A 27,263-nucleotide genomic window follows, 5' to 3' on the forward strand; every position below is an offset into this window, starting at 1 on the left:
AGTTCCTGCAGGACAGCTCCAGTGGGAGGGGGAATTGGCAGCAGGGAGAATTCCATATGAGAGCACAAATATGCACAAGCAGCACACTGAGGGCTGATAGACATTCGAACTACCGTTACTCCTTGTGGAATTAGAAAGCCTAATTCGAACTACCTACTCTGTGCCGCATGTAGCCGCGGGCACGGAGTCCAAACTACCGGGGCTTTAAAAATGGCGGCGCCCAGCAAGATGCAAATGAAGCCCGGGATATTTAAATCCCGGGCTTCATTTGCAACTTCAGTTGACTACATTAACCACCCTAGTTTGAACTAGGGTGGTAGTGTAGACATACCCTAATAGAATTGTTAACCTTCCCCCAGTCCCATAAGAGTAACCCTAATAAATGAGCATACCCCAGAGTACTGGGCAAATCTCGTAACAACTGAAGACCTAAAACAGTAAATTCTAGTCACATTTTTCTGGTGCATCATTTGAAATGTTCTGTTAGGGAAATAACCCTTCCCCTTCCTTTGGGCCATACCTTTGTACACCTACCAAGATATGTCCCAGAGGTCTTTTCTTTCTTCTCTCTCTTTTGTCTCTTCTTCTTGTCTAACTGCAGGCACAACACTTTGCTTTTCCTTGGATTTATTCTCACCTCCTCTGCTGGTTCCTGTTCCCAATTTCTTCTTTTAGCAGGAGACTTCATAATGCTTAGAATAAAGGGAAGTCCATTTGTGATTCAGGGTTATTGAACTGTAGGTAACTCTCCCATATAACATAAGTATTGTAAAAACAGAGGCACTAAAATCTTTCGGGTGGTAGACTTCTGTTTTAGTCTTCAGTATTTGGCACATACTAGTGGCCAGCATCTGAGACTGTAGGCACAGAGCTGCCTCAAAAAAACAAAAACAAAGGAAAGGATTTAAGTGAGCATAAGAGAAGCAGACTGATCAAAGTTAATTTACTAAGCAAAATTTAAAAAAACACACACGCCAGCTAAGCTTAATACTCTAAGAAACTTGTTACATGCAATTTCTTACCATAATTGTAGGAATAAAGACTTTTGGACGCACTAGCCCCACCCCACTTTAGCAGTAGCCAATGCCAGGTTTGGAGTGAGAATAAAAGGAAGGAGTCTGGCTCAGTTAGGGGCTGACCAGCAAGGAGACAGGAGTGTGGTTTTTCAGTCCCTGACCTAAAGCCTGTCTGCTTGTCCAGCCACAGGAACAAGTAAGCCTCTAACCCCACACCCTGGGACAAAGGGTGGAACCTACTAGAAATCCTCACTAGGGAGGTAATCTGGATTCTTTGGGCCAAACCCCAAACTTAAGGACTCTACTAATATAGTGGGCTAAAGTTCCTGGGCACCAGCAGGAACCCCTTTTCTGCCTGCTAATTCTGGGACCTAACCACTTGGCCACCCTGCTGCCAGGGAGACACTGACACATCAGGGGACACATGCTATTGTGGGGACTCTAAGCCCCTCCTACTAGCTGGTTCATAAGAAAAACAAATCCATTTACAGATCATTGTCACTATCAATGAGCCATCAAGTTTTGTAAAACAGGTTTATATTTCATATTTCTAACTCCAAATACAGCAATGATACATGCACACAAATAGAATATGCATGCACTGCTGATAATTTCCCTAATGTTACGTTACATGAAGTATTTTGCATAAGACATTTTCCACTTATGTAAATTCATATTCATATTTCCATAAAGAATATTGTCACACAGCCCTGTTAATCTGAAGCCAGTCTATGATGCTATGTGGTACACTAGGTTGCCTGAGAAGCTGCAGCTGCAAACTATGCAATGTGTTTTGAAGGTGTAGTTTTTCCATGAAATGATTATTAACCACAGGCTCATCCTGCGAGTCAGGCAGAATATCAGTCATCTTAAATGTCTGTCTTCCACAAGTCATTTTTGGTTGCCCCTTTTGTTTAATACACATGATCTTCTGAAATGCAGGCCAAGAAAAATATGTTTGCTGGTGACATTTGTATTGCTGACACAGGAAACTTTCCATATGGTTGAAGTGAATCTCAGTTAAAATATGAACGTTTTTGCCTGCTTGTTTCCACTAATTCTTAGCGGAGTCAAGACAGTCACAACTGCTTTCAATTTAAACAATCATCTTGCCAACTGATCCAGCCAGTGGCATGGCTGAAAAGTTGTTTGCTGGCACCCCCCAAACAGCTGATCAGTGGTAGTGCTGTTGAACACCTGTTGTTGGTGCTCCTGAGCTAGAGCTTATATATGTGGCAGCTTAAATCGTACCACAACAATTCTAGTTTGTATGTTCTAGTGCATGTATCTCTGCTGATCTTTGATGAGATTTCATTAAAATTAATTTGGGCTGGCGAATTACAGCAGGTGAAATCAAGCAACATCTTCAGGTGATTCTCAGACAGAAAACAGTTAAAGACAACAAGAAGATGTGCATATACCCAGGAAAGGAATAAAGTGGCGCTGGAACCATTTTTGTAGTAGGGGTGCTGAGAGCCACTAAACCAAACTGGAAACCACTTCAAGCCGGGGGGTGCAGCTACATTCCCAGCACGACCCTTAAATCCCACCCCAAGAAATTGAGGGTTTTTTTAGGTGACTAGGATCATAGAATCATAGAATACTAGGACTGGAAGGGACCAAATACTGTCTAGACCATCCCTGATAGACATTTATCTAACCTGCTCTTAAATATCTCCAGAGATGGGGATTCCACAACCTCCCTGGGCAATTTATTCCAGTGTTTGACCACCCTGACAGTTAGAAACTTTTTCCTAATGTCCAACCTAAATCTACCTTGCTGCAGTTTAAGCCCATTGCTTCTTGTTCTATCCTCAGAGGCCAAGATGAACAAGTTTTCTCCCTCCTCCTTATGACACCCTTTTAGATACCTGAAAATTGCTATCATGTCCTCCCTCAATCTTCTCTTTTCTAAACTAAACAAACCCAATTCTTTCAGCCTTCCTTCATAGCTCATGTTCTCTAGACCTTTAATCATTCTTGTTGCTCTTCTCTGGACCCTCTCCAATTTTTCCACATCTTTCTTGAAATGTGGTGCCCAGAACTGGACACAATACTCCAACTGAGGCCTAACCAGCACAGAGTAGAGCAGAAGAATGACTTTTCATGTCTTGCTCACAACACTCCTGTTAATGCATCCCAGAATCATGTTTGCTTTTTTTGCAACAGCATCACACTGCAGACTCATATTCAGCTTGTGGTCCACTATAACACCTTGATCCCTTTCTGCCGTACTCCTTCCTAGACAGTCGCTTCCCATTCTGTATGTGTGAAACTGATTGTTCCTTCCTAAGTGGAGCACTTTATATTTGTCTTTATTAAACTTCAACCTGTTTACCTCAGACCATTTCTCCAATTTGTCCAGATCATTTTGAATTATGACCCTATCCTCCAGAGCAGTCACAACCCTTCCCATCTTGGTATCATCTGCAAACTTAATAAGCGTACTTTCTATGCCAATATCTAAATCGTTGATGAAGATATTGAACAGCGCTGGTCCCAAAACAGACCCTTGCAGAACTCCACTTGTTATACCTTTCCAGCAGGATTGTGAACCATTAATAACTACTATCTGAATATGGTTATCCAGCCAGTTATGCACCCACCTTATAGTAGCCCCATCTAAGTCGTATTTGCCTAGTTTATTGATAAGAATATCATGCAAGACCGTATCAAACTCCTTACTAAAGTCTAGGTATACCACACCCACTGCTTCTCCCTTATCCACAATACTCGTTATCCTATCCAAGAAAGCTATCAGATTGGTTTGACATGATTTATTCTTTACAAATCCATGCTGGCTGTTCCCTATCACCTTGCCACCTTCCAAGTGTTTACAGATGATTTCCTTAATTACTTGCTCCATTATCTTCCCTGGCACAGAAGTTAAACTAACTGGTCTGTAGTTTCCTGGGTTGTTCTTATTTCCCTTTTCATAAATGGGCACTATATTTGCCCTTTTCCAGTCTTCTGGAATCTCTCCCACCTTCCAGGATTTTCCAAAGATGATAGCTAGAGGCTCAGATACCTCCTCTATCAGCTCTTTGAGTATTGAGGATGCATTTCATCAGGCCCTTGTGACTTGCAGGCATCTAACTTTTCTAGGTGATTTTTAACTTGTTCTTTTTTTATTTTATCTTCTGAACCTCCCCCCTTCCCACTAGCATTCACTATGGTAGGCATTCCTTCAGACTTCTCAGTGAAGACCGAAACAAAGAAGTCATTAAGCATCTCTGCCATTTCCAAGTTTCCTGTTACTCCCTCCTCACTGACCAGTGGGCCTACCTCGTCTTTGGTCTTCCTCTTGCTTCTAATGTATTTATAAAAAGTCTTCTTGTTTCCCTTTATTCCCGTAGCTGGTTTGAGCTCATTTTGTGCCTTTGCCTTTCTAATCTTGCCCCTGCATTCCTGTGTTGTTTGCCTATATTCATTCTTTGTAATTTGTCCTACTTTCCATTTTTTATATGACTCCTTTTTTATTTTTAGATCATGCAAGATCTCATGGTTCCACAAAGGTGGTCTTTTGCCATATTTTCTATCTTTCCGATGCAGCAGAATAGCTTGCTTTTGAGCCCTTAACAATGTGCCTTTGAAAAACTGCCAACTCTCCTCAGTTGTTTTTCCCCTCAGTCTTGATTCCCATGGAACCTTACCTATCAGCTCTCTGAGCTTACCAAAATCCACCTTCCTGAAAATTGAGAGTCCTCATTTTTTTCAGGAAGAATGGCTCCTTCGCAAGAGGGTTTTTTTGTGCAATAATGAACCATCTACACTGTTCCTTTTTGTGCAAAAGCTTCTTGCACAAAAATGGACCCTAATTAATTCCACAAATGAAGTGCAGCGATATTCTACTCCACACTTAATTTCCATAAGCTTCTGTGGAAGATGGGTGCAGTATAGAAACAGCATATGGCTAATCTTTCAGTGCACCTTTGTTACAGCAGCACTCACACTCCTGGACAGAGAGAGCATTACCAATCCTTTAAGTTGCATAGACTATCAGCACTTCCAGGGAGCTGAAAATGATGTTCTTATGGCATGTAAGTGCTGATGGGAAAGAGCATCTAATATTCTAAATGAGTTCAGAAGTCCATCGTCACGCTTGCCTCTTTGCCCACTTGATCATAGAACAGGATCTACGGCTTGTCTAGAATAGCCACAACTAAGCATCAGATTGGCTATCCAGGTTTCCAATCCACATGACAGTGGGCACATTTGGAGGGCAGTTTAAAATTCCTAGCCTTCTTCGATAGATATTATCTTCTGGATATGGAGCCTGGACATAGATCTCCTATGAGGAGGGATGGGAGGAAATGGCCATCCTAATACAATTTCTAGATCAATAGAATTGTTATACTTCTGCAAACCATAATCTATGTTAGAGAAGCAATACTTTTAAGAATGTATTGGGGTTGTTAAGCATTGTTTTTTTCATATCCTTCCTCTTGTATGACCAAGTTGCCTTAGGACATGATCCCATGGGTTGCAATGAACCCTCAACTTCCACTGAGATCAGTGTGTATACAGTTTTGTATCACTGTTTTAAAATTGATAGCTATAATAATAAATTGATAAAATAAACTTTTCTATGTATAAGGGCATCACTGTTCTGAGCTGCTATATATTCAAACACCAAAGCTGAGTACAAAAGCTATATATCCTATAGAACTGTATTTACATCTGGGTATGTCTTGACTCCTCCATTTCTAGCCCTGATGTTTTAAACTATAAATCTTTTCCTAACCACCGTACATTCCAAGCTCTATACCTTACCATTTTTATTTTTCTGGTTCACATTTGGATGAGAAATAAATATTGTAATGGCAGTACAATAAATAGTAATACCAGACAGCTGAAAATAACAGTAATCTGAAACGTCAGATGCAGTTCAACATAAATCCTTATGGGTGAAGACAAAAGTGCCTAATCAATGTCATTTACTAGAGACAGCATGTTTTATCATGTGGTTGTAGGAAAAAAGAAATGCATATTTCACATATATTTACCAATAAAGGATTCATTGTACAAATTAATGTCCACCACCTGGTTAGAGGGCCATTTTTTTCAAATGCTTTGAAAATGAAGCATTCCAGCTGTGAGTGAACAGATACCTCTGCTGTTAACAAAGCATTCTTCATGCACTTAAAAAACCTATTTTTCAGTCTTGCACAGAAAAAAGTGGTATTACAGTGTGACAAATGGCTAAACAAATTATTCAACCATGATTATTTTTAGCATAGGAAATTTCAGATCTACTGAAAATTCTTCTCGCCTATTATCCTTGTTGAGTTCATAAATGTGAATTCTCCCCATACCATAACTCCAACCACCATAAGAAAGGTCCTCTTAGCAAGCAAGTAATCTCTTCCGCGCCCCCCTCCCTGCCATTCTGGCCCTTCAAAAGTAACATGTAATATTTTTGAGAGGAAGCAAAATCAAATAAATACACAGATTGCATAAAAAAGCTCAATTTCTTGGAGTAACATTTAAGAGTTGTGATGGTAGGGGGCTGCTCAATCCTCCCTATTTCAAGTTAATATTACAGTATGAGTGTAGACAGGTAGACTTATGTTTTCTGCTTGTGGAATGCACTAAATTGTGGGAAAGTGGTCTCTGTTACCTAAGGAAGGGCAGGTGGAAGACATTTTGACTCCCTACAAGGTTTGACTCTGATCCTTCCCATTCACTAACCTCCAATAGTTGTACAATGGTTGCATTTTAAAAAAAATCCACCAGCAAAATTGTGTTAAATGGATGCTGGGTTTTACATTCATGTCTCATATATTCATATTTTCCTCCTTTACATCCTTGCTCTTTTCCTGAAGCCGTGATCCTTCTCCCCCAGGGTTTTAGTGCTTTTACTCTCTGCCTGCTCATTTGTACTCCTGCACACTTCAGCATTTCTTTATGTAGCCCTCTCCCATTCGCCTTCCTGAGACAGCGTCTCTTTAGCTGTATCCCCTTGCCACTGTTTCCTTGGACAGCTGCACTCCATAGTCCCTCTCCTCAGCTGCACCCATTTCCCATACCACCCATCTTAGCCCAGGCGCCTCGGCTTCACCATGCATCTTACTGCCCGGAGGCTCTTCTTCGAGCCCCCGCCCAGACGTTTTTGCTCGTGCCCCAGCTGGTTTAGGGGAAGGAGCGGGATCGAGACGCACCTCCCAGCAATTTGCCAAGAGCAACACGCCCTATGGGGACCCGCTGCCGGGATTCACAGGTTGCCTGGTGTCACGTGGACACAGCCGGGTCTTGAGGCTGCTACAGCTGGCTGGTGCATGCTGCAGCTGCAGCTGCAGCTCTGCTGTTCTCTCGGGTGCACCTCCAGTGTGCCAGCGGGGCTCATTTTTAAATGCAGTGCCTGCCCAGGGAACCCAGGGACTGTGCTCTCCCTCTTCACGCTGGGATCTCTTGCTCCTGTGTAAAAAAAATCTACATGTCTGGTCCAGGCGATTGGAGGCATTTGTTTATGTGTTAACAGTGATATGCATGCATGTGAAATGGCCTTTAACCAGGCAACGGGCTTGGTCTGTGCAGGACTGGGCATGAGGTTTAAAATGATTCTCCTTTTCACATTGCAGGGGGGAGGGGTGAAATTTAGCAGGCAAGGAGTTCCTGTCGTTTGCTGTGAGTAGAATGACAAAACGTTTGTTGTAGAGAAATCGCAGGCTTTCCAAGCATCTCTTCTTTAGCCATGGTTCACGCTTCTCTCTGTCTCTCTCCGTGCAACACTCACCCTTTCCCCCTCCTCCCTACTTCCTTCCCTTTGCAGAGAATTAAATATTGCATTTGTGAACTGAGGAATTAGTGTTTCTGCCTAATTCCCTTCGCTGTGCAACCCAGGCAAGGCGAAGAGCGTACACAGCCCAGATCTGTTCAGTGAAGCAACACAGATCCACGGATCCAAATGGGTATTTGGAGGAGGAGGAGGAGGTGTAAAAGGAACTACAAGCAGCGGGCAGATTTGCAAGGAATAATTTAAATCCTTTCTTCCTCCTCCCCCTCCTCTCTTTTCTGTTTAGGATTTAAATGTCATCAAAGCGTCCTCAATTCAGTTTTCTGCTCGTCTCTGCTTTCTTCTGAAGCATTAAGCCAAACACTGCATTTCAGCAGCTCCGGTGTTTTACCGAGAAAGGTAAGGAGGGTCTTGTGAGTGGAAATGCACCGGGTATGGTATGCTCACAAAAAAAGACTAGGTTTCTTTGCAGGGTATCCCCCCGCCCGACCCCATTCCGTATTCTACCTGAGGAGTTTGCATTCCCTCTAAAGGAGGGGGCGGGTGGGGGAAATAGCATTATCCCTTCCTCACACTTGCCCACCCTTTCCAGCCATTTGCTTTACTCTTTGCGGGCCAGACTAGAATAGAATGGAAACATAAAAGGGAGACTAGTTTCGATTGCCTCCCTTTTCGTGTTATAAATAATCTTGAGAATTGCCTGGCCAGTAACGTCACAAGGCTAGTCCCTCTCCCCTCCCCAATTCCTCTGACCTAGGAACAGCTCCTGCCAGGAGAGTAGCAAACATCCGAATCCCTTCTTAAAAAAACCTGTTCGTCATCATTGCATTCTCCCCCATAAAGATTACTATAGGCTACCCTGTCCCCCCTCCCCTTTGAAAATCCTCGGTCCTTTTTCTTCCCCTCACCTTTCTCCATGTAGATGGTTGTTCCCAGGGAGCGTAAAGTTAAGCTACCCCCGCCCCGTGTCTGCCACTCACACCATATGCACAATTTGCATTCCGAGATTTTTTTAAACCCTCTTTTCCTCTCTGTTTCTAGTCGGATCCTGCACATGTCCGCCCCCCTTTAAGCTAGGTGCAAAGCTGCTGTATCCTGCAACTCCCGAAACTTCCCTGCTTGCAGCCGTTTATATTCTGCTATATAACAACGGAAAGGACCACAATCATACACTTGATCCTTCTGTGGGGTGACTTTTTAAATAATGCATTTCCTTCTTCCCCTTTAATTTTTTTTGGGGGCAAGGAAATTTGCTCCATCTCCAGCAGCAACCACTGCTCCTTTTGATGTTGTGGTACGCCGTGCGCATGCGCCTCACATTAGAATTACTGCACTGGCCAGAATAAGTTGGATCTCTTCTGCTCTTCACTGAAACCCTAAATCATATCAAAAGCTAAAGGGATGTTGAGAGTCCGGAAAAGGGGTTACTTTGGGATTTGGTCATTCTTCTTAATAATAGCTATCGTGTGTGCACAGAGGTAAGTGAGCGAGACGTTTCTTTTCCTTCACTTTGAATTGCACTGTCTGCTACTGTTACACGAATGGGGAAACTGGATCTGTGAAATAAGAAATATATATTATTCTTTTTTAGTGTCAATGACCCTAGCAATATGTCGCTGGTTAAAGAGACCGTGGATAGACTGCTGAAAGGCTATGACATTCGCCTGAGGCCAGATTTTGGAGGTAATTTGATTGCTTTTTGAAGAGGAGATGTTACATATCCAGGCTGTGTATCTTCAAATGTGTGTGTTTTTAAACGTGTCGTGGGTGCTGCCGCTGTTGCATTGGGGTGTGTGTGTTGCCATTTTCTCAAAATGATCCGAAGTTAAGCCAATTGTCACTCAATTTTCTTAGCACACAGGATGCTCTGAATGCCATCATTGATTCAACCTCTCCTGCATATTTGTAATTGATTTCATTTGTCTCTGTGTGTGCTGATAACTTATTAATCTATAATTAAACCAGTAGTTAATTGGTTTTATTGAGATCTCTTAAATTTATCCAGCATTTGTTCCAGGGAGCATCATGTCTCTGTGACCACCGTTACTATTTTTGAGCACAAGATGTGTTGTTAACTAACACGGAAAATGTCACTTTACCCAGTGTGTACAGCAACTTTGAACTAGTTGTGTGCGTGAATATGTGTTTGGGGAGGCTCCATAAACCAATCTTAACAGCTACGTATAAATCATTTGAATCTCAGCTGAGATTCTTCTTTCCCAGTCTGCATATCGCATGTGCCGAGTAGAAAGAGTTAAAATGTGCAGTCCTGTCTTTTCTCCCCCCTTTACCTCTCCCCCAGATACCGATTCGAACTAGTTCATACAGTAATCTATTTGTGTGTGTGTATATATATTTATAAAGCCAGTGTCTCTGGGCCCCCGTTCTTAACACACGTGTGCATGTTACATAAAACATTTTATAGATGACGGCAGAGGCAAAGGGTGAATACATAACAAGGGGGGGGGGGGTTTCCAGGTATCAAAGGAGAACTGTTTTGTTGTTACCAACACTCACATCATGTCGCTTTTTTTATCTAGTCTTGATACCTTTGCTAAGAATGAGTTAAGTTCTTAGAGATCACATTGCGGGCCATCTCGTTGGTTTGCAGGTCCCCCAGTGGCTGTTGGCATGAACATAGACATTGCCAGCATAGACATGGTATCAGAAGTCAATATGGTGAGTATTTAGTTTTTTTACCCCCTTTTTCTCCTGAAGATTGTGATGATGATAAGGTTGGGGGTTGGGGAGAAATATTTGATTATTTTCTCATCTGGTTCCATTATGCAATGGCTGGCAATCCCCGTCCAGTGATCAACCTCCCATACTCCCCATCCCCCACCCCTCAACATCTCCTTCATTCTTTTTGTGCATTGTATGCCTATTAAGGACTTGTTCTACTCTTTGGCCTTACAAGATACTGAACAGGGTCCGCCTTTGCCTACTTGATACAGCAAATGTTTCTAGTCCGAACTTGCATGCCGAATTTTGGGAGTAAAAAAAATCAATAAAAATCTATGGATAATCGGGGGGAGGGGCGGCGGAAGGGTTGGATTTGAGCATACTCAGGTTTGTGCCTTCAGCTCCCCCTTCTCAAAATCCAATCAATTGATAATCTTCAAAATAGGCTATACGGATTATCTTTATATTGATGACTCACAACATGTTTAGAGCTTGTACAATTTATTGTCAGTCTTACTGTTTAGTAGGTACCACTTCAGACGTACAGTAAGCGCTGTGGAGCAGGCGCTTGAGTTTATAGTCAGTGGAACAACGTTAGTCTTGCTTTGTTTCATGCAAGAGCGCCCCCTGCTGATACCGCGGTTCCACTGCCGCCGAAAGACAAATTGCAATATCTTACAATTTACAACTAAATCCCCGATGCGATTTAAAGAAGTTTAAATGTACTTTTTTTTTCTTTGCACTTGTGCCTATTGGGGCATGAAGGGTCCCGCAAATACTTCAGCTAGTAAGGTTACATTAGGATGTTTGCAAATTATTTGATGCAGTCCTAAGACCTACATGCTTTTTCATCTGCTAGTCCGTGAAAAGTGCTTAAATGTGCAGAGAAAGTTTGTGAACTGGGTAGACAACTAGGTCTATTCCAAGTCTAATTTTCCTTACACTTGATCTCAAACAAAATTGGATATGGAACCATACTGTGCCAATATCTCTTTTCTTTTAGATGATGTGATGGTCCATTAATACATAGTTCAAAAATGTCACAAAGCATTGTGCTTTACCTCAAAAATGCCTCTCACATTATGAGAGTGGGAATTGGGTTCAAATGGAGATTTTGTTCAGACTTGTTTTTCTTCTTACTTTTTTTTTAAATAAAGTGAGTTGTTTTAAGAAAAACTACTCACATACAAATCAACCCCTAACAATTACTTTATGTAAAGCAAAACTATTTCTGTGATCTTTGTTGATAGTCTAAACTTAATAAAATGATGAAGCTACTAAAAGATAATAAGTTAACTAAATTATTAGTGTGTTTTGCTTCCTTTATTTGGGGGAAAGGAGGTGGATATCTAATGAACTATTAAGAAAATAGTAGCAGTCCTAACATACATTCCTAACATTCATCTCAGAAGGAGCTCTTCAAGGGTCAGACTGAGCTTTCCTAGTAGTCACTTTGCTTACATCATATGTAAAAGTTATAGGCCAAATTCTGCAGTCTTAACCTTAACTTCAGTTTTATTTGGTTAAGAACACTGGTTTTGGCCGTGTCCTGAGCTACTTATTGCAGAAAGATGACAGACAGACATAAAATATCAAAGATAACATGCTAAAATGAGTATTAATGAAATGTATGAATTGGGAAGGAGATAAGTATCCCTTTTAAAAAACCAATTATTCAACATTGCTGGGATTTCTAACCATACCGGCAAAACTATTTTTTACAAGTTATACAAATACCACTTAGCACTATCTTGACCTTTACACCCATTTAAAATGCTTAATGGCTCAATGATCTGATCTGAATTAAAAATACTGTGCTGCCTGGGTAATGTCCAGTGCACTAGCCACGATTTGTAGGTTATTTTTATAATTGAAGGTGGTGTTTTGTGATTTACAGAAATGTTCCTTTAATATAAAATGGTTACATTGGGTTTGTAAGAATATCAGCTTTGTTTTTGGAAGATTTTTAGTTGAGTACTTGGTCCTAATGCTATCTGAAACAATGATAAAGCCCCCAACAAGTTCACTAGGGGAAGAATTAGTTAAGTTTTAAAGCAGCTTCCTAAAATATACTTTAAAACATCTTTCCAATGTACATCTAGTTTTGTTGTCATGGAATATTTTGATATGTTCTGTTCAAAAACTTTACATGCTAAAGAAACAAAATTGCATTTTATTTTAAGTAGCTTTTTAATGAAATCTGGATATAACAGATGTGGCATATTTAGAATCTTTATAAACATCCATTAACAGTGTGTGTGTGGGGGGGGGGTAACTTACACTTGCTGGAGCTGCAAGCGAGAACTGGTAGGTTAGTGTTACACTCCAAATTCCCTGCAAAACTAGACAATGTTGCCAAACTTCCTTTTTTTCATAATGAGGTGCAAAATCTGCAAATAACTTCCAGAAATGTGATCTCTATTGAAAAATTATAATGTCTAATGTGGCACAGAACACACAAAAATATAGAAATACATACTGTTTTGAAAACTTGGGGGGGAGGGGTGCACCTTGACTAATTAAGTTTCTTGAATGAAAAGTTTTATTTATGAAAAGTCTTATGAACTTGGTTAGATACTTTTGGCAGGTGGTTTTGTAGTGGTTGTCAAAATCAACAATATTTATCAGTCTCTTCACAATTGACTACAAGGGTTATAGACTGAATATAATCTAAATGTATCTGAATTTAAATAGTTGGAACATGACTAATTTCATTTTTTAAACCAAAAGGTTTTTTTCTCCCATTTTTATATCTTTTAGTGTAAGGACAGGTATCTAATCAACAATAGTAAGAATTATTTTCTCAACCAATTATATTGTAAAACAAATAAGAACGCACTTACAGTTCTCTAATATACATCTTGATAGAACTTCATTCATTGTTAATCTAGAGGCATACAGGAAGAGGAAATACTTCAAGAGGAGAACAACCCTATATGTTAAGTGGGAGTTTTAGCCTTAACTGATGAGAGCTCCGAAGAGATTCTATTACTTCAGGAAGATTATCTCATTTAGGGTCTATTTTTCTGCCTATACAACTTCTGCTGCCCATATTGAAGCCAATGGCAAAGTTCACATTGACTTGAATTGAAAAATCATTGCCAATTTATGTTTATATCTTGCACTAACTTTAATGGGAGTTAACATTTTTGTCTTCAAGGGACATTACACAGCCTTGGACAGTAACAGGAGGTCTCTGAACTCCAATATGAACATTTGTTTAAGAATCCCACCCTGTCCAAGAGACAGACACAAACATACACACACACCCCTTCATAGTCTGGAAGTTTTTCTGTTCTCACCATCCACAGTAATGTTAGTAACTGCCTTCAGAATAGCTTCTGTTACCAATAACGATATTAAATTTGCAAGCAATTCATTTACTTTTGACTTTATTCATAAGCATACATTTCCTTTTTAAAACCTTGATAAAGGGTCTATATGTACTTTACTTTCCAGGTCCAGACTACGAAATGAATATAAATATAAGTGAGATTGTGAGTTTAGAGGTATGGTGTCTGAATTTGTTTTCAGAGTTCATATTTTGCACAGGAATAAAATACTTTAGGTAATGCTTTTGTGCAGCACAATAACCTCAGCTAATTACATTGACTCCTTTGTGCTTTGAATCGGGTCCTATATTACCATTGTTGAGAGTATGTTTTGTGCCAGTCATGCTGCAGCTTTCGTTAAAGGTTTCCTGGTGCAGGTGAAAGTGGAAAATAAATACGAAGAGGTGTAATAGCTCCTTAAACCAAAATGGTTTTCCTGTCATAATGAATTCTGTGTTACATAAGATGAGCTGTATTGCAATGAGCCTGATAAAACATTCTCAAGAGAGTTTCCAGGTGTTTGGTTACTGTACTTGAATTTCCTTCTCAGCTTCCTTTTTTCCTAGTACTAATCAGACTCATTATAAAGATAATATCTCCAGAGAGCTTAATAGTCTATTTTTAAATAACTAATGCTAGCTTGCAATGTCAGACTTCCAAATCTGCACCCTCTTGATTAATAATTGGAGCAGAGACTTTGACAATGCCAGAGCAGTTAGGATTCCTTGTCATTCCTCCAGTATCTCCATTATGTTTAGAAAACAAACAATCTACATGTTTGTATGGAGGCAGATAGCAATTTTTTGGATTTTTTTTTCCTATTCAGTTTTCACTGAGTGTCCACTAGAGTATACTCTGCATTTGTTCTGCTTGTTGATATGGATGATATACTGCTCTCAGAAGAGAATATTGGCTTGGATTAGGTTCCAAATTTTGGTTTGCTTTTTTAAAATAGTTGGAAACAATTTGTGTGTGTACAGCTATCTCTTTGGGGATTCGGATACAGAATATCCTAAAAAGAGAGAAATGCTTGATATTATTTATCCCCAAAATTAGTTTTACTTTTTAAGTGAATTGTGATATTTAACTGAATCATAGCTATTCATCCATACTGATGTGAGGAAAATGGAATCTAAACGCATGACTTGGTTCAAAAATGCATTTGGACATATTTTAAATAGCAACAACATTATGTATATATTGGCATGTGGCTTTAGTACCCATGCATGGAGTCAAATTAATACAATTGACTGATTTAGTGGGAGTCATCATGGTTGAGTATATAATCCTTCCATCAAGAAGTTGTTACAGGATATAAAGACAGTGTTATTGTCTACTAGGGTACAATTCACTTCTTATAATCTGCCAAAATTTTTAAGACATACCCTATTAGCATCTAAGCTCTGTAGATAATTAAGTTATATTGCAAGCTTTGTACTTAAAGTACCCCAGAGTTTGTACTCCATACAAAATGGCTCTGTCTACACTGCCCTCTCTCATCCAAAAAATATACAAATGAGGCGAAGTGTGGAATATCGCCGCACCTCGTTTGCATAATTGAGGCTCCGCTTTTGCGGAAAAAGGAGCCATCTACACAGCTCTTTTTGCGTAAAAACCCCCCTCTTGCACAAGAGCCGTTCTTCTGCTTTTTTTCAGGAAGAATGCCTCTTGCACAAGAGGGGGGTTTTGCACAAAAAGGAGCCATATATATGGCTCCTTTTTGCGCAAAAACCTCTTGCGTAAAAATGGAACCTCATTAATTATTCAAATAAAGTGTGGCAATATTCCATGCTTTGTCTTATTTGCATATTTTTTTGTGCAAGAGAGGGCAGTGCAGACGTAGCCAATAAGATTCTGATAGATCAAGATGTAGTGATCCCAGAACTCTACTGCTGCACTCTTCTTGGTAGGACAAAACACTAGTCTGTTAATGAACCTTAGTCTTTCATTTTCCAACACTGGTGCTACTCACCAATGTGTTCTCTTAAACTCTACACCACTTCCAGGCAGGGAGCACTAATAAAGGAGCAACATAATCAGGCTGTTTAGCTAGTCTGGTGAGGGTTTTCATATTTCAGGAAGTCAGAAGTTGCTTTTGTGTGTGTGAAGTAGTCTGATGAGATGGGTAAAGATGGGAGTTACTTTATATTATAGACCAAAAGGTCAATAATTGCTCTGCAAATAAAGTGAATTGGACAGGGTGGGACCCCAATAAATTTGACACATGGGGGCCCAAATTTCTCTAAATGGGCCTGGCAAAGAGGGAGGGGATAGGAGGGATGATTTGCTTGTGGAGGAGGGAGTTAGGGAAGGAGTGTAGTAGGTAGCATTGATAAAGGGAAAGGAGAGAGGAAGAGCTAGATGAACCTGGAAAGGATACAACACGAGAGGGATAGAGTCCTGGTAAAGGAAAGAGAACAAAACGAAGAATAGACAAAGAGAGAGAGGAGAAAGATGGAAAACATGAGAGGGAAAAGATACAGAGAGAGCAGGAAGGAAAGAGACTAAGAACATTTTGCCTGCTGGCAATATCCCCTCTTCTTTCATACATACAGGAGATCCTGGCATGAACAGTAGTAGTAGAGCAAGGCCATTTCATGTATTCTGATATATGGCATCTAAATGTGAACATTAAAGCCACATGTTGCGAGAGTGTCACTTTCTTGGCTTTTATAACACAAGACTGCTCATGGCCGGTTTATTATTTCTGCCGTGACATGCACGTGCATGGAATTGTACAAACAAAACAATGGTCTTTTCTGGAACAGCTTACCATGTGAGTCTTATGTTGAAAACATTGATGGAGATAAAATTTTGACCTTTTGCATTCCCAAAATTATCCACAATTCACATCCCTGCTAGTAGTGTTTAACTATTTAGACAAATGTAGCAACTCTTATGAATGCATGAGTAGCTCCTACACATCTAGGACATGACAAATTGTCTTACTGAATAAATTAATTTGAGTCTGAATATTCAGATCATTCATGACACTATTCAAAATGAAAAATGGACACTTTAATTCTTTGGAGAGCACAGGGTTCAAGTGAAGGCATCTATGTTTAGTATCTTGTATGAAGATTTAAAGTAGTGCAGTGTCCTCTCCCAGGTCCGTATGTCTACACCACAAAGTTACTTGGAAATAACAGCTGTTATTTCGAAATAACTTTACTGGAGTCTACACAGCCAAACTGCTATTTCGAAATTAATTTGAAATAGAAGAACACTTATTTTGAATTTGGTAAACCTCATTCCATGAGGAATAACGCCAAATTCTAAATAGCTATTTCAAATTAAGTGCTGTGTAGACCCTTATATCGAAATAGGGGGCCTCCAGCCTTCCAAGGGTGCCCTGGTGGCCACTCCAGCTGTAAACAAAAACACTCCTCTCCCTTCCTGGAGTCCTTAAAGGGGTTGACTCTGGCCACAGTGCCTGTGCCAGCTCCAAGCCTCCCATCCCAAAGCCAGCAGTCACTGCCCCTGACCCCGTGGCCCCAAAACATGAGCCAGCAAGCCATTGGTAGCCAGCCCTCCACCGCTCCCCAGGAGCAGTCTGCCAGCTCCCAGGAGCCTGCCAGGGCCCAGAGAAGGAGGGTATCTTCCTGGTCCATGGTGGAGATCATGGACCTTATTCAGGTTTGGGAGGGGGAGAATGCCCCCAACGTTCATGATCTCTGCACTTCACAGAGGCATGTGGCTGTCTATGGCAGGATACCTGCCAACTTGGCCACCAAAGGCCACATGGGAACCCAGGAGCAGGCTTGCACGACAATCAAGTTGGTCTGGCGAGACCCCCAACCCTGAGCCCTGAGCTTCCCCTCACCCTTCTTCCCTTTGCTTCCCCCTTCCAGCTCCTTCCTCCCAGCCTCTCCCCTCTCCTCTCCCACTCTCTTTCTTCCCCTCTTCTGCCTCCTTTCCCCAGTCTCACCAGAGTTTCATCCCCCCCACACCCAGTTTTGTTAAATAAAGAGAATTTGTGTTCATGAAAATACATGTATTTTATTTGACATCAGGAAGGGGGGTTAGGGAAGGGTAAGTGGAAGGACGTGAGGGAGGAATGAGGCATAAGTCCCCAGTGGGGAAGACAGGGAGGCTCTTAGTGCTCCACAGGGCCACCAGGATACTGACAGCCCCCAGATGGAAGCCTGCAGAAAGTGCAGACAGGCTCGCAGCAACACAGCCACGAAAAGCACCAGAGTGCCCAGGGGCAGCTCTGGTGCTACGTTGCAGAGTGCTGTGGTGTCCTGAGTGAGGGCAACCAGAGCATGCAGAGACAAAATACTTTGCTGGCCCTCATCGAGGTAGGCAAGCAAGCAGGAAAACCTGAGAACTGGCTGTACGAGGGGGGGGGGGGGGGGAATGGCCCTTTAAGCACAGGCCTCAGCCAGCAGCCACACAAAGTAACGTCTGACCTGATGCCCTGCCGAACCTGGTTCTGGCCAGCCTTAAATGCAATTCAGTGTCCACTCAGTGTGGATGCGCTATTTTGAAATAGCAAAAAGCTATTTCGAAATAACACTGTAGTGTAGACATACCCTCACATAAAAACCAAAAAAGCACTCTAATGATGGTACTGTATAAGATGTGAATCCATGAGCACCTGCCCCCAAAGTGAGAGTTCTTCTGTCAGTATACTGTGCATGGGTTAAATTGTATGAAGTAGATCTGTATAATGTGTGCACATTAGAATGTGAAATGTGATATTTAACACACCTGCATAGGAAGTGAGTTAAGCTTTCTTTACTCTCTTACTGAAGTCCATATTTAGTACTGTTCTCAGTTAAGAAGAGGGTGAATTGTATTTTATTTATAGGAAATAGTCACTTTGCATGCCTATATTCCCTCTCATAGCTTTCTCTTTAATTGTTAATTCAATGGCTTATGTTATGTTTAGAGAACTCTCTGTGTGTTGGTACCAATCTCTGATTGCCTGTAGCCTCTGTCAGGTCCTTCTTTTTATCTTCAATTGGATATGCTAGCTTCCACCTGTGTGCTCTTCCTCTATACAATAGACAAGAAGCATTTTTTCCATCAGCATTAACAATCAAATCCACAGTATAGTTGTGGTTCAGCACTGGATTATTTTATTTAAGAAAGAGAGGAGTGAAAGATGCAAAAAAGTATTTAATGCAGAGGCAGCTACAGAGATATGTGCTACTGTGGGCTGGAAACACTAAGTTACAAAGGTTAAAGGGTAGTAGATATATTTTCTCTTCTATTAGAAGAAACCCACTTTAAAAATGCTCTTTGGAACCGGCTGTCTTTTTGTGCTTGATCTGAATGTTGGTGCTGCTTCTACATAGTGCTATTTTAAATAATGAAGCCCTCAAATTTTTCTCCCCCCCTTCTCCCTAAAGACTACCCCATCCTTTTTGCTGAAGGTATTCCTTTCTAGGCTGTTGTTCCTCTTGACTTTGTGGGCCCAGGCTGGCACTGAGGTTCACATGGCTATTTTTAGCACTTTAGCATGAGTCTGATTCTGTAGACCTTGGATCTGAGAGTCACTGCTGAGTTTTCTCTTTATTTTCCCAGGTAGACATACCCACAGAAAATTGCACAGAGGTTTAGAAATACACTTTTAGTACATGCACATGACCTGTAAATCTTGAATCCATAGAAGGGCACGTGTCATAACCAGCTTCTATTTTAAATCTATGGTCTTTACACTGACCTTTAAGAAAAGTGTCCAATTCAATGTTCTCATTTAAGTGGAAGATTCCTTGCTCCCAGAGTAATGAATTGAACCCTACAGACCTGATCCTACAATTTCTTTTATATGAAGGAACAACTGTGACTAGTCAGTCCTCCACTGAAGTCAGTGCGGCTCTGTCTGGGTGCAGCAGTCCATACTGTGTGCAAGAAATTGCCATAATCTAAGACAAGACATTTAAGTCAAGAATTTTTAGTAATAGGTTTGTTCACTTTAAAATGAATGAATCATCTCTTTAAATTTGTGCCCTTAAAAGTGACAGAATCCCAGTAGGCTTTTCTTCAACAAACTAAACACACTGCATTGGACATCACTTTTTCTACACTAAAACATTTTAGACTTTTTTTTCAGTAGAAGAAGTTTATTTTAAATTGATCACTTTGCATTTAGTCTTGAGACCAGAAATTTAAAAATATTGTTTTGGAGATAATCTAAACATCTGAGTTAATTATTGCCATCTTGTCTCCTGTTAGCACTTATCCATAAATATTTTAAGTAATTTGGCTTCTGACATACAAAAGAAGTTGTACTTGTATTTGCCATTTTTTATGGACAATATCTTAGAGAGCTAAATTGTGGGAAAGCATACTTCGTGTATTTTGTTACACCAAGCCATGTACTAGCAGGTATTTCATAACTTCTTGATTGGCAGTTGCATAACTTCATTCCACCACAGTTAATTTATAAAGATAAATCTTTATCATTCTCTACAAACATGTCACTTACAGTTTTGAAGAAACAAAAGACAGGACTATGCAGCACTAGATACCTGTGGTTGTACTGGTGCCTCGTTGTGCTGTGAGAGTTTACAGTATTCCATGACAAAAGCCATACTTTTCCCCGTGGTTTATAGTTCGGTTTTCAGTACTCAACTGGGATGAAACTCGGTAGGAAAAGGTCTCAGAGCAGATACAACGTTTGTTTGCTTGCTTGCCCACCCCAGTGAGACTAGGGGAGTTGCTTTTGTGAATAAGGAAAGCAGGCTATAGCTGCTCCTGACAAATCCATAAAGGGGTGTGTGAAAATTCATCCAGTTACATTTTAAGCAGACCAAAGCCTTTAACTCACTCATTTTATTATGTTTTGTTTTTATTAATGTTCAAAAATTGACGATGCACAGAAACTTGTGTTTAAATATATATTAATACTGTACTAGTGTCTTACCATGGATTGACAAAAAGATAAACAGCACAGAAGAAACCTTTGTGCTTTATTATAATTACTCTTCAGTATGATTCTATGAGCATTTCCTCAGCAACACATCTAAAAAAGAGAAGTAACTGCTCATGTAAAGATTGTAGTGACCACTAAAATAACAACATACTGGTTCCTTTTGGTTCCTCTGTGCGCATGATCATTTGGAGTTCCACTTGTGGCAAAGAGCTAGATTGTCAAATGAAGCTGCTTAAATTGTATCTGCAAAAATATTTGCATGCTCTTTGTGCTGCGTAGACATTATTTAAATTTTAAAATGGCTAAGCCTGTTGAAATAAATAGGCATGTTCCTGTTGGCTTTGGATTTGAATATCTAGGTATATATTGTATATCTGGGCCAGAGTCTGACTGTGCACATATAAATGTGTATGTTCATTACTGTGAGCCTTTACTAAAAATGCGGTGTTATGGTAAAAATTCTGTCCTCAGACACAATTTTAGACACTTTAGTATGATAGCACAAGTCTAGCTGAAAGCAGAGTCTGTACACTGTCTTACTTAGGCTCATAGAACATTACCTCTGCATGAGGTAATGAACTCCAAGTCTGAATCCTTCCTGTGCCTTGGGGTTCTGCCATTGATGTGTATACCAGAATGGTCTTTGTATGTTCTCTATGCTAAGTCCTATAAGTTTTCTCTTACTAAATATTATTTGACAAGAGGGATTCTTTTGGTCAGCCCTTTTTACATATTTCTCCAGCAAAACATCTACAGTAATGGTGCCAGTCGTGAAAGTGAAGTTGCATTTGTGTGAATTTGTCCTGTGAGATTTATTATTTGTTTTTCATCCAATAGTTTGAAGACTCTACCACTCTAGAACTGCCAAATTCTGATCTTAGTGATATTTCTGTATAAAATGAGTAGAATTACTCTGGATCTACCGCAGTTTTGCTGAGAGAAGAATTGAGCCTTATTTATTTTTTTAAACACCTGTTGTCTTTATTCTTTTGCAACAAGAGTAACACTGAATCTGCAGAGACATAATGCATATTGGGATGGTCTGATGAATGCAAACTTTCATCTTTTCTCAATAGTCTTTTACCTATACTTATTCATTTTCATAATTAATTAATGCATTGCATTGGATTTAGTCACATGTAAACAGGAGTTCAAATTTCTAAACTCAGATAAGTTTCAGTGACAAACTTGCTCGCAGTAGTGAATCAATTTAAGAGATACTTAGGCTATGTCTACACTAAGATGTTTGCAAGAAGAGGCAATGCAAATGAAGTGCAGATTAGCATTTTCTCGTGCTTCATTTGCATAATCTCTTGCGATCTGTTTTTGCGCAAAAACAAGCAGTGTGGATGTTTCCTTTTTGCGCAAAAGCCCCCTTTTGTACAAGACTGAAAAAAACCCTTTTGAGCAAAAAGGAAATATACACACTGCTTGTTTTTGCACAAAAACCCTTTGAGCAAAAACAGATCGCAAGAGATTATGGAAATGAAGCATGAGAAAATGCAAATCTGCACTTCATTTGTATTGCCTCTTCCTGCAAACATCGTAGTATAGATGTAGCCTTAGATAGTAGGAGGACCATGTCATAGAACAGAAGTTAAGCAATGGGCTGTAACTGAAATGTGAAAAGAAAAGTTTATGAACAAAGAAATATTTTAGGATTTTTATCTTGAATTTTCTGGTTTGAATTAGACGGTCTGAAATCTGCAGCATCATATGGGCAACATTTTAAAAAGTGTTCCATTGTGCTACATAAGCATTTTTATATTTGCAAATGTCTAAGCCCACTGAAGTCAATGAAAGGACTCCTGCTGATTGTGACTTGGGCCCTAATTGCACATTCGCCCTAGATGAAGTGGCCATATTTTCAGAAGTTCTCAGCTTCCCACAGCAACCATGTTTATCAAAGACCTAACAACATTGTTTTAAATGGGAACTGTCAAGTTCCTAACATCTTTAAAAATTGGCCTGTTTAAGAGTCTGAATGGGACCTGAGCTTGTTTGGAAACCTATTTCCAATTCTAGATGTTGCTTTTTCTGAAAATCTGACCCTTTAATTTTACTGTCCATTAAATATTTATGGGAGTTTAAATTGTGAAATATTTAGTTGAGTTACAGACCCATTCTAGTCTAATAAATAGTAAAATATGCCTTTAGGCTATGTAAGTATTGTATTTAGGCATTTAAAAGGGTATCTGTAAGATTAAATATGTACTTCATCATACCCCTTTAGACAAAGGAGTGACATAGTTTGAAGATGATATGCCTCATAAGAGTAAATATGTATTTTCATTTGCATTATACTTATTACCCAATAGTCCAACAGTTTTTATGGTTCATTATGTAAATCTATAGTTATGGTTTCTTTTTACAACATGTATTTTTGAATTAATAGACTTAGTACCTCCAAAGGAGTTGTTGCACACTATTATGGAAATTCTTCCTATTTATTTTAGCTCCCTTGGAGCTATCCCATTGATTAGCATTAATTTGTCTTCGGCACATATGCACTGAAAACTTTGATACAGTTTGAGTCCCAATTAATTTCTATGTCCAGTAAATGCATCTTCAAAATATAATATTTCAGATTTATGCATATTTCTTTTTAAATTTGTTTTTAAAATTATTTTATTCTTTTAGTTAAATATCAGGAGTGAAATAGCATGTCAGATTTACAAATGAAATGTAATATGTTGAAACTAATGACATCACTATTCTACTAATCATGTAACTCGAGAAACAATCAAAGAAGCCCATCCAGAACTAGCAATTTCTTTTAAGCAATGAAATCTTCCCCAATTTCAAGAGAATGCTCATTCCATTATACCCTTCAATAGTATTTAAGGTAGCTGTGACTATTTTTTTCACTATATTGAGTGCTGGTATGAGAGAGCTTCTAAATAACTGTTTCTTTGATAGAATTAGGGATGCGATGTTTGTGTCTGGAAACAAAAATCCTTAGGCTGCTTGGGATAAAATACTTTAAAACTAGTTCTCTTAGACAAATAACTTGCAAAATTACATTTTTTAAATTTGATTAAAAAGCCCCTTTTAAGATTTAGGAACATTTACAGAGTTAAGCATAAGTGAGACCTCTATGCCAAATTTGAGTGAAACTATATTACAGAGGCTGATGTGTAATGCCCCTGAAAATAGGTTTGTAATGAAAATACCAAGAGGCCCTTAAGCATTCTTATAAGTTTTCTTTGCTAGTTTTAATGCCTAGGACTGAATACAATTTTCATTGATCTACTATAATATGAAAGAAGTGACTACTCTCAGGAAAATTCATAGTAATTCCAGTTACCTTGCATCTTTAGGAAATTAAGTTAAATGTTGTTCATCCTGTGCAGAGAACTCAGACAGTGTCCATATACCATTAGGTCCCATGTAACTCTATTTTGAGAGTTTAAAGTGGTACTGACTCTGTTTGGGACTGAGTTTCATCATGTGTGCCGATAACAAAATGTGTGTGTGACTAGATGATTTAAGATTTCCAATTTGAGATTGCTCCTTTCATTTCTAGGGCATGACGTGAGAGTCTGAACTGGATATTGTTGACCTAGAATTGTAATTGTCTAATAACAGCTCAAAGTCTTTTGTGATGTTACTGAGTAGATTCAGTGCTTACTGCTGGGCAAATTACATCACAGAAAAACATAATGTCTATTACAGCCAGTTACAGTGGGAAATCTTGGGGAAACCAAGTAACTTTTGCATGCAGAATGAGGTATTTGCTCAGTCTTAGGATTGAGTCTTTAGTGTATGCAATGCCAATAGGGGATGGGGGTTCTTCTGCCAGCAAAGATCATTTATTTTCCTGAGACACTAGCTAGGTAGATGGAAGAATTCTTCTGTTTACTTACCACTGTTTAAGGGTGTTGGAGGGGGTTTTATGTTGATTTAACTAGCCTTCTCAAGGGTATATATTTTTCACACACTTTGCAGTGTGGTTATGGCAACCTAATTTTCTAGTATAGACTAGGCTTCACTGTTAGGGTTGAAGTGTGGTAATAGGAGGTCCATCTGGCTACTGCCAATAGTAAACCTGTTCTTCTGGTACATAGAAGACTTCAGTCTCCAGCTGTGTCTATAGCATTTTCCACCTCTTTTAAATAAAGTACAGATTGAATCTCTTTGGTCTGGCAATCTCTGTGGTCTGGCATGATTTTAAATAGCCAGATGTCCACTTACCATGGGTTTGGCCAAGTTTCCCATGGTCCCATAAAGTTTGTTTTCAGCAAGGAGTCCTGGCTCTCAGGGTTCTGTGCTGTTATTTAGCTCTAATTTACCCCTAAATGTTTCTGAGTCCAGAAACAAGTGGAAGTGTTGTTTATGCTCTAAAATAACAGTGACCTCCCGTGGTCCGGCAAATGCTCTAGTTCAGCACCAGTCAGGTCCTGAGGGTGCTGTATTGGAGATGTTCAGCCTGTAGAACAAAGGAACTCTCTTGCTCTGAGTTACAAGACTGAGATAAGGTGTGTGCTAATGAAGAGACTTGAGTGTCAAATTTAATTTTGATTAACTTTTTAATTGGATTGACTTTTTGAGAACAGAATGATGTATCGGCACTTGATATGTCACTTGACATTTTAGTGATGAGAAATCTATGCTGAAGCATACAGTGACTAGATAACCATTTCACTACTCTATAAAGGCAGTAATTATCTAAAGTAGATTCAAAATAACAGACATTTCTATCAAAATAAAGATCTTTCAGTGTGGAAAGTGTTTGTTTCTACATTTATCCACATATGCTACTTTATAAGAGATATTTCATATAATATATCTTTTAGTTTTGTTCACTGAGTAAGCCCTGTGAAAAACAAGAAAATATTTTTTTTCACCCACATAACTATGGAGAAGAAAGTACAAAATGAGAACATGTTTGCATATGAACACATGAGCAGTGGTGGAAGTGGAATAAAGGATTCAGATGTTTTCTCTATGTTCCTTGGCATGATTCATATCTACAGTTATTCCTTTCAATATGCATTAAAAGCAAATTACAACCAAAAAGTAAAACTTCATGGAGAAACCAAACTAAAATCTATTAAATTGATCCTATTTTTGGTATTAAATATTGTATTGACTGCAGTATGGGTAAATATTTCATCATTCTCTTCATTACTAAGGAAGTGAAATATTATTTGAAAAGAGGGATGATGGCTCGATGTTCAACACAAAAAAGCCTGCTCCATTCATTTTCTACCTGTTGATTTACTGTATCAGCTTTTTTGGATAATTCTCTGGATACTTCAGCTCAACACACAGCCATGGTTTTAAAAAAAAGGCCAACAAAATGTTAGGAACTGTTCAGAAAGAGAGAAAATAAGACTGAAAACATCATAATGTCACTATCTAAATCCATGATGTTCTAACACCTTAAATACTGTGTCCAGTTTTGGTCGATCCATCTCCAAAAGAATATAGTGGAACTGAAAAAGGTTCAGAAAAGGGTAACACTTTCCACAAGAGGAGAGACTAAAAAAAATCTTATTGTAGCTGCATTGGTCCCAGGATAGTTGCAAAAGATAATAGAGGTGAGATAATACCTTTGTTGGCTCAATAAAAGATAGTACCTTGTCCATCTTCCCTCTAAAGATTAGGGCTGTTTAATTCAGAACAGAGTCAAATGGGGATATGACAGAAAATTATAAAATTATGAATGGTGTGGAAAAAGTGATTAGATAAGTGTTATTTACTCCCCGTCCCCTTGATGGAGTTTGTGCTCTGATTGGCTGTGATTGGCAGGTGGAAACTGTTGGCTTCTAATTAAAGTTTGAATTCTAGAAGCCTCTGCTGATTGGCTGAGCCTTGGTAGGGGGAGGAGCTTTATAGGGCAGTGAGCAAGCGACCAGGTGAGGGCTAACAGGGAATTTTGAGAGGGAGTTCTCCAGGTGAAGGAGAAGCAGATACAGGACTCTTGAGGGAAGTGTGTTTTGTTATTGGGGCTTTCTTACTGTGTGCTGAGCTTCTGTTTGTTTGGTGTGTGGTGGTGTTGGTTTTTTTTTTTTCCTGTTTGAGTGAGGCTTTAGAGAGGGAGTTCTCCAGGTAGAGGAGAAGCAGATACAGGGGTCTTGACGGAAGTGGGTGTTGTGTTGGGGGCTTTCTTGCTGTGTGCTGAGCTTGTGTTTGTGAGTGAGGGTTGGTGTATGTTCTTTTTTGTTTTTTGTTTGTTTATTTATTTATTTTCCCCTGTGTTTGAGAGTGAGACTTTTTTTCCTCCCTCTGCCCTCCCCCTCCCCTTGATGGAATTTGTGCTCTGCTTGGCTGTGATTGGCAGGTGGAAACTGTTGGCTTCTAATTCAAGTTTGAATTCTAGAAGCCTCTGCTGATTGGCTGAGTCTTGGTAGGGGGAGGGGCTTTATAAGGCAGTGGGCAAGCGACGAAGGAGCTTGTGAACAGGTGAGTGCTAACAGGGAGTTTTGAGAGGGAGTTTGGAAGGGGAGAGGGAAGGGCATGAGGTTCTCTTGCCTTTCTTTTTAAATCCCTTTTCCAGGACAGCAGCGATGGCTGGTGATGGGTCTGCTGTTGTTACCTGCACAGCGTGTGCCATGTTTGTCTTCCTCCCGGAAAGAACAGATTTCATCTGCACCAAGTGCAAGCTGGTC

The 27,263-nt window shown here is 39.7% G+C and overlaps 1 protein-coding gene across 6 annotated transcripts in view; it reads left to right on the forward strand.

Annotated features, from left to right (window-relative positions):
• Positions 1-27,263, forward strand: part of GABRB2 (gamma-aminobutyric acid type A receptor subunit beta2) — a 395,901-nt gene that overhangs the window by 42,122 nt on the left and 326,516 nt on the right. For 3 of the 6 annotated variants that reach the window (XM_014580642.3, XM_025178486.2, XM_014580647.3), the window contains 4 exons: positions 8,039-8,151; positions 8,794-9,230; positions 9,344-9,435; positions 10,364-10,431. In XM_014580642.3, coding sequence (XP_014436128.1) covers positions 9,154-9,230; positions 9,344-9,435; positions 10,364-10,431 — 237 coding nt within the window. In that variant the 5' untranslated portion in view covers positions 8,039-8,151; positions 8,794-9,153. Of the gene's footprint in view, positions 1-8,038; positions 8,152-8,260; positions 9,231-9,343; positions 9,436-10,363; positions 10,432-27,263 lie in introns of those variants that run through there. The other 3 variants (XM_014580644.3, XM_025178489.2, XM_014580646.3) reach the window with 2 other exon arrangements.

This window comes from Pelodiscus sinensis, chromosome 17 (assembly GCF_049634645.1).
Source record: "Pelodiscus sinensis isolate JC-2024 chromosome 17, ASM4963464v1, whole genome shotgun sequence".
Classification (NCBI taxonomy): Eukaryota; Metazoa; Chordata; order Testudines; family Trionychidae; genus Pelodiscus; species Pelodiscus sinensis.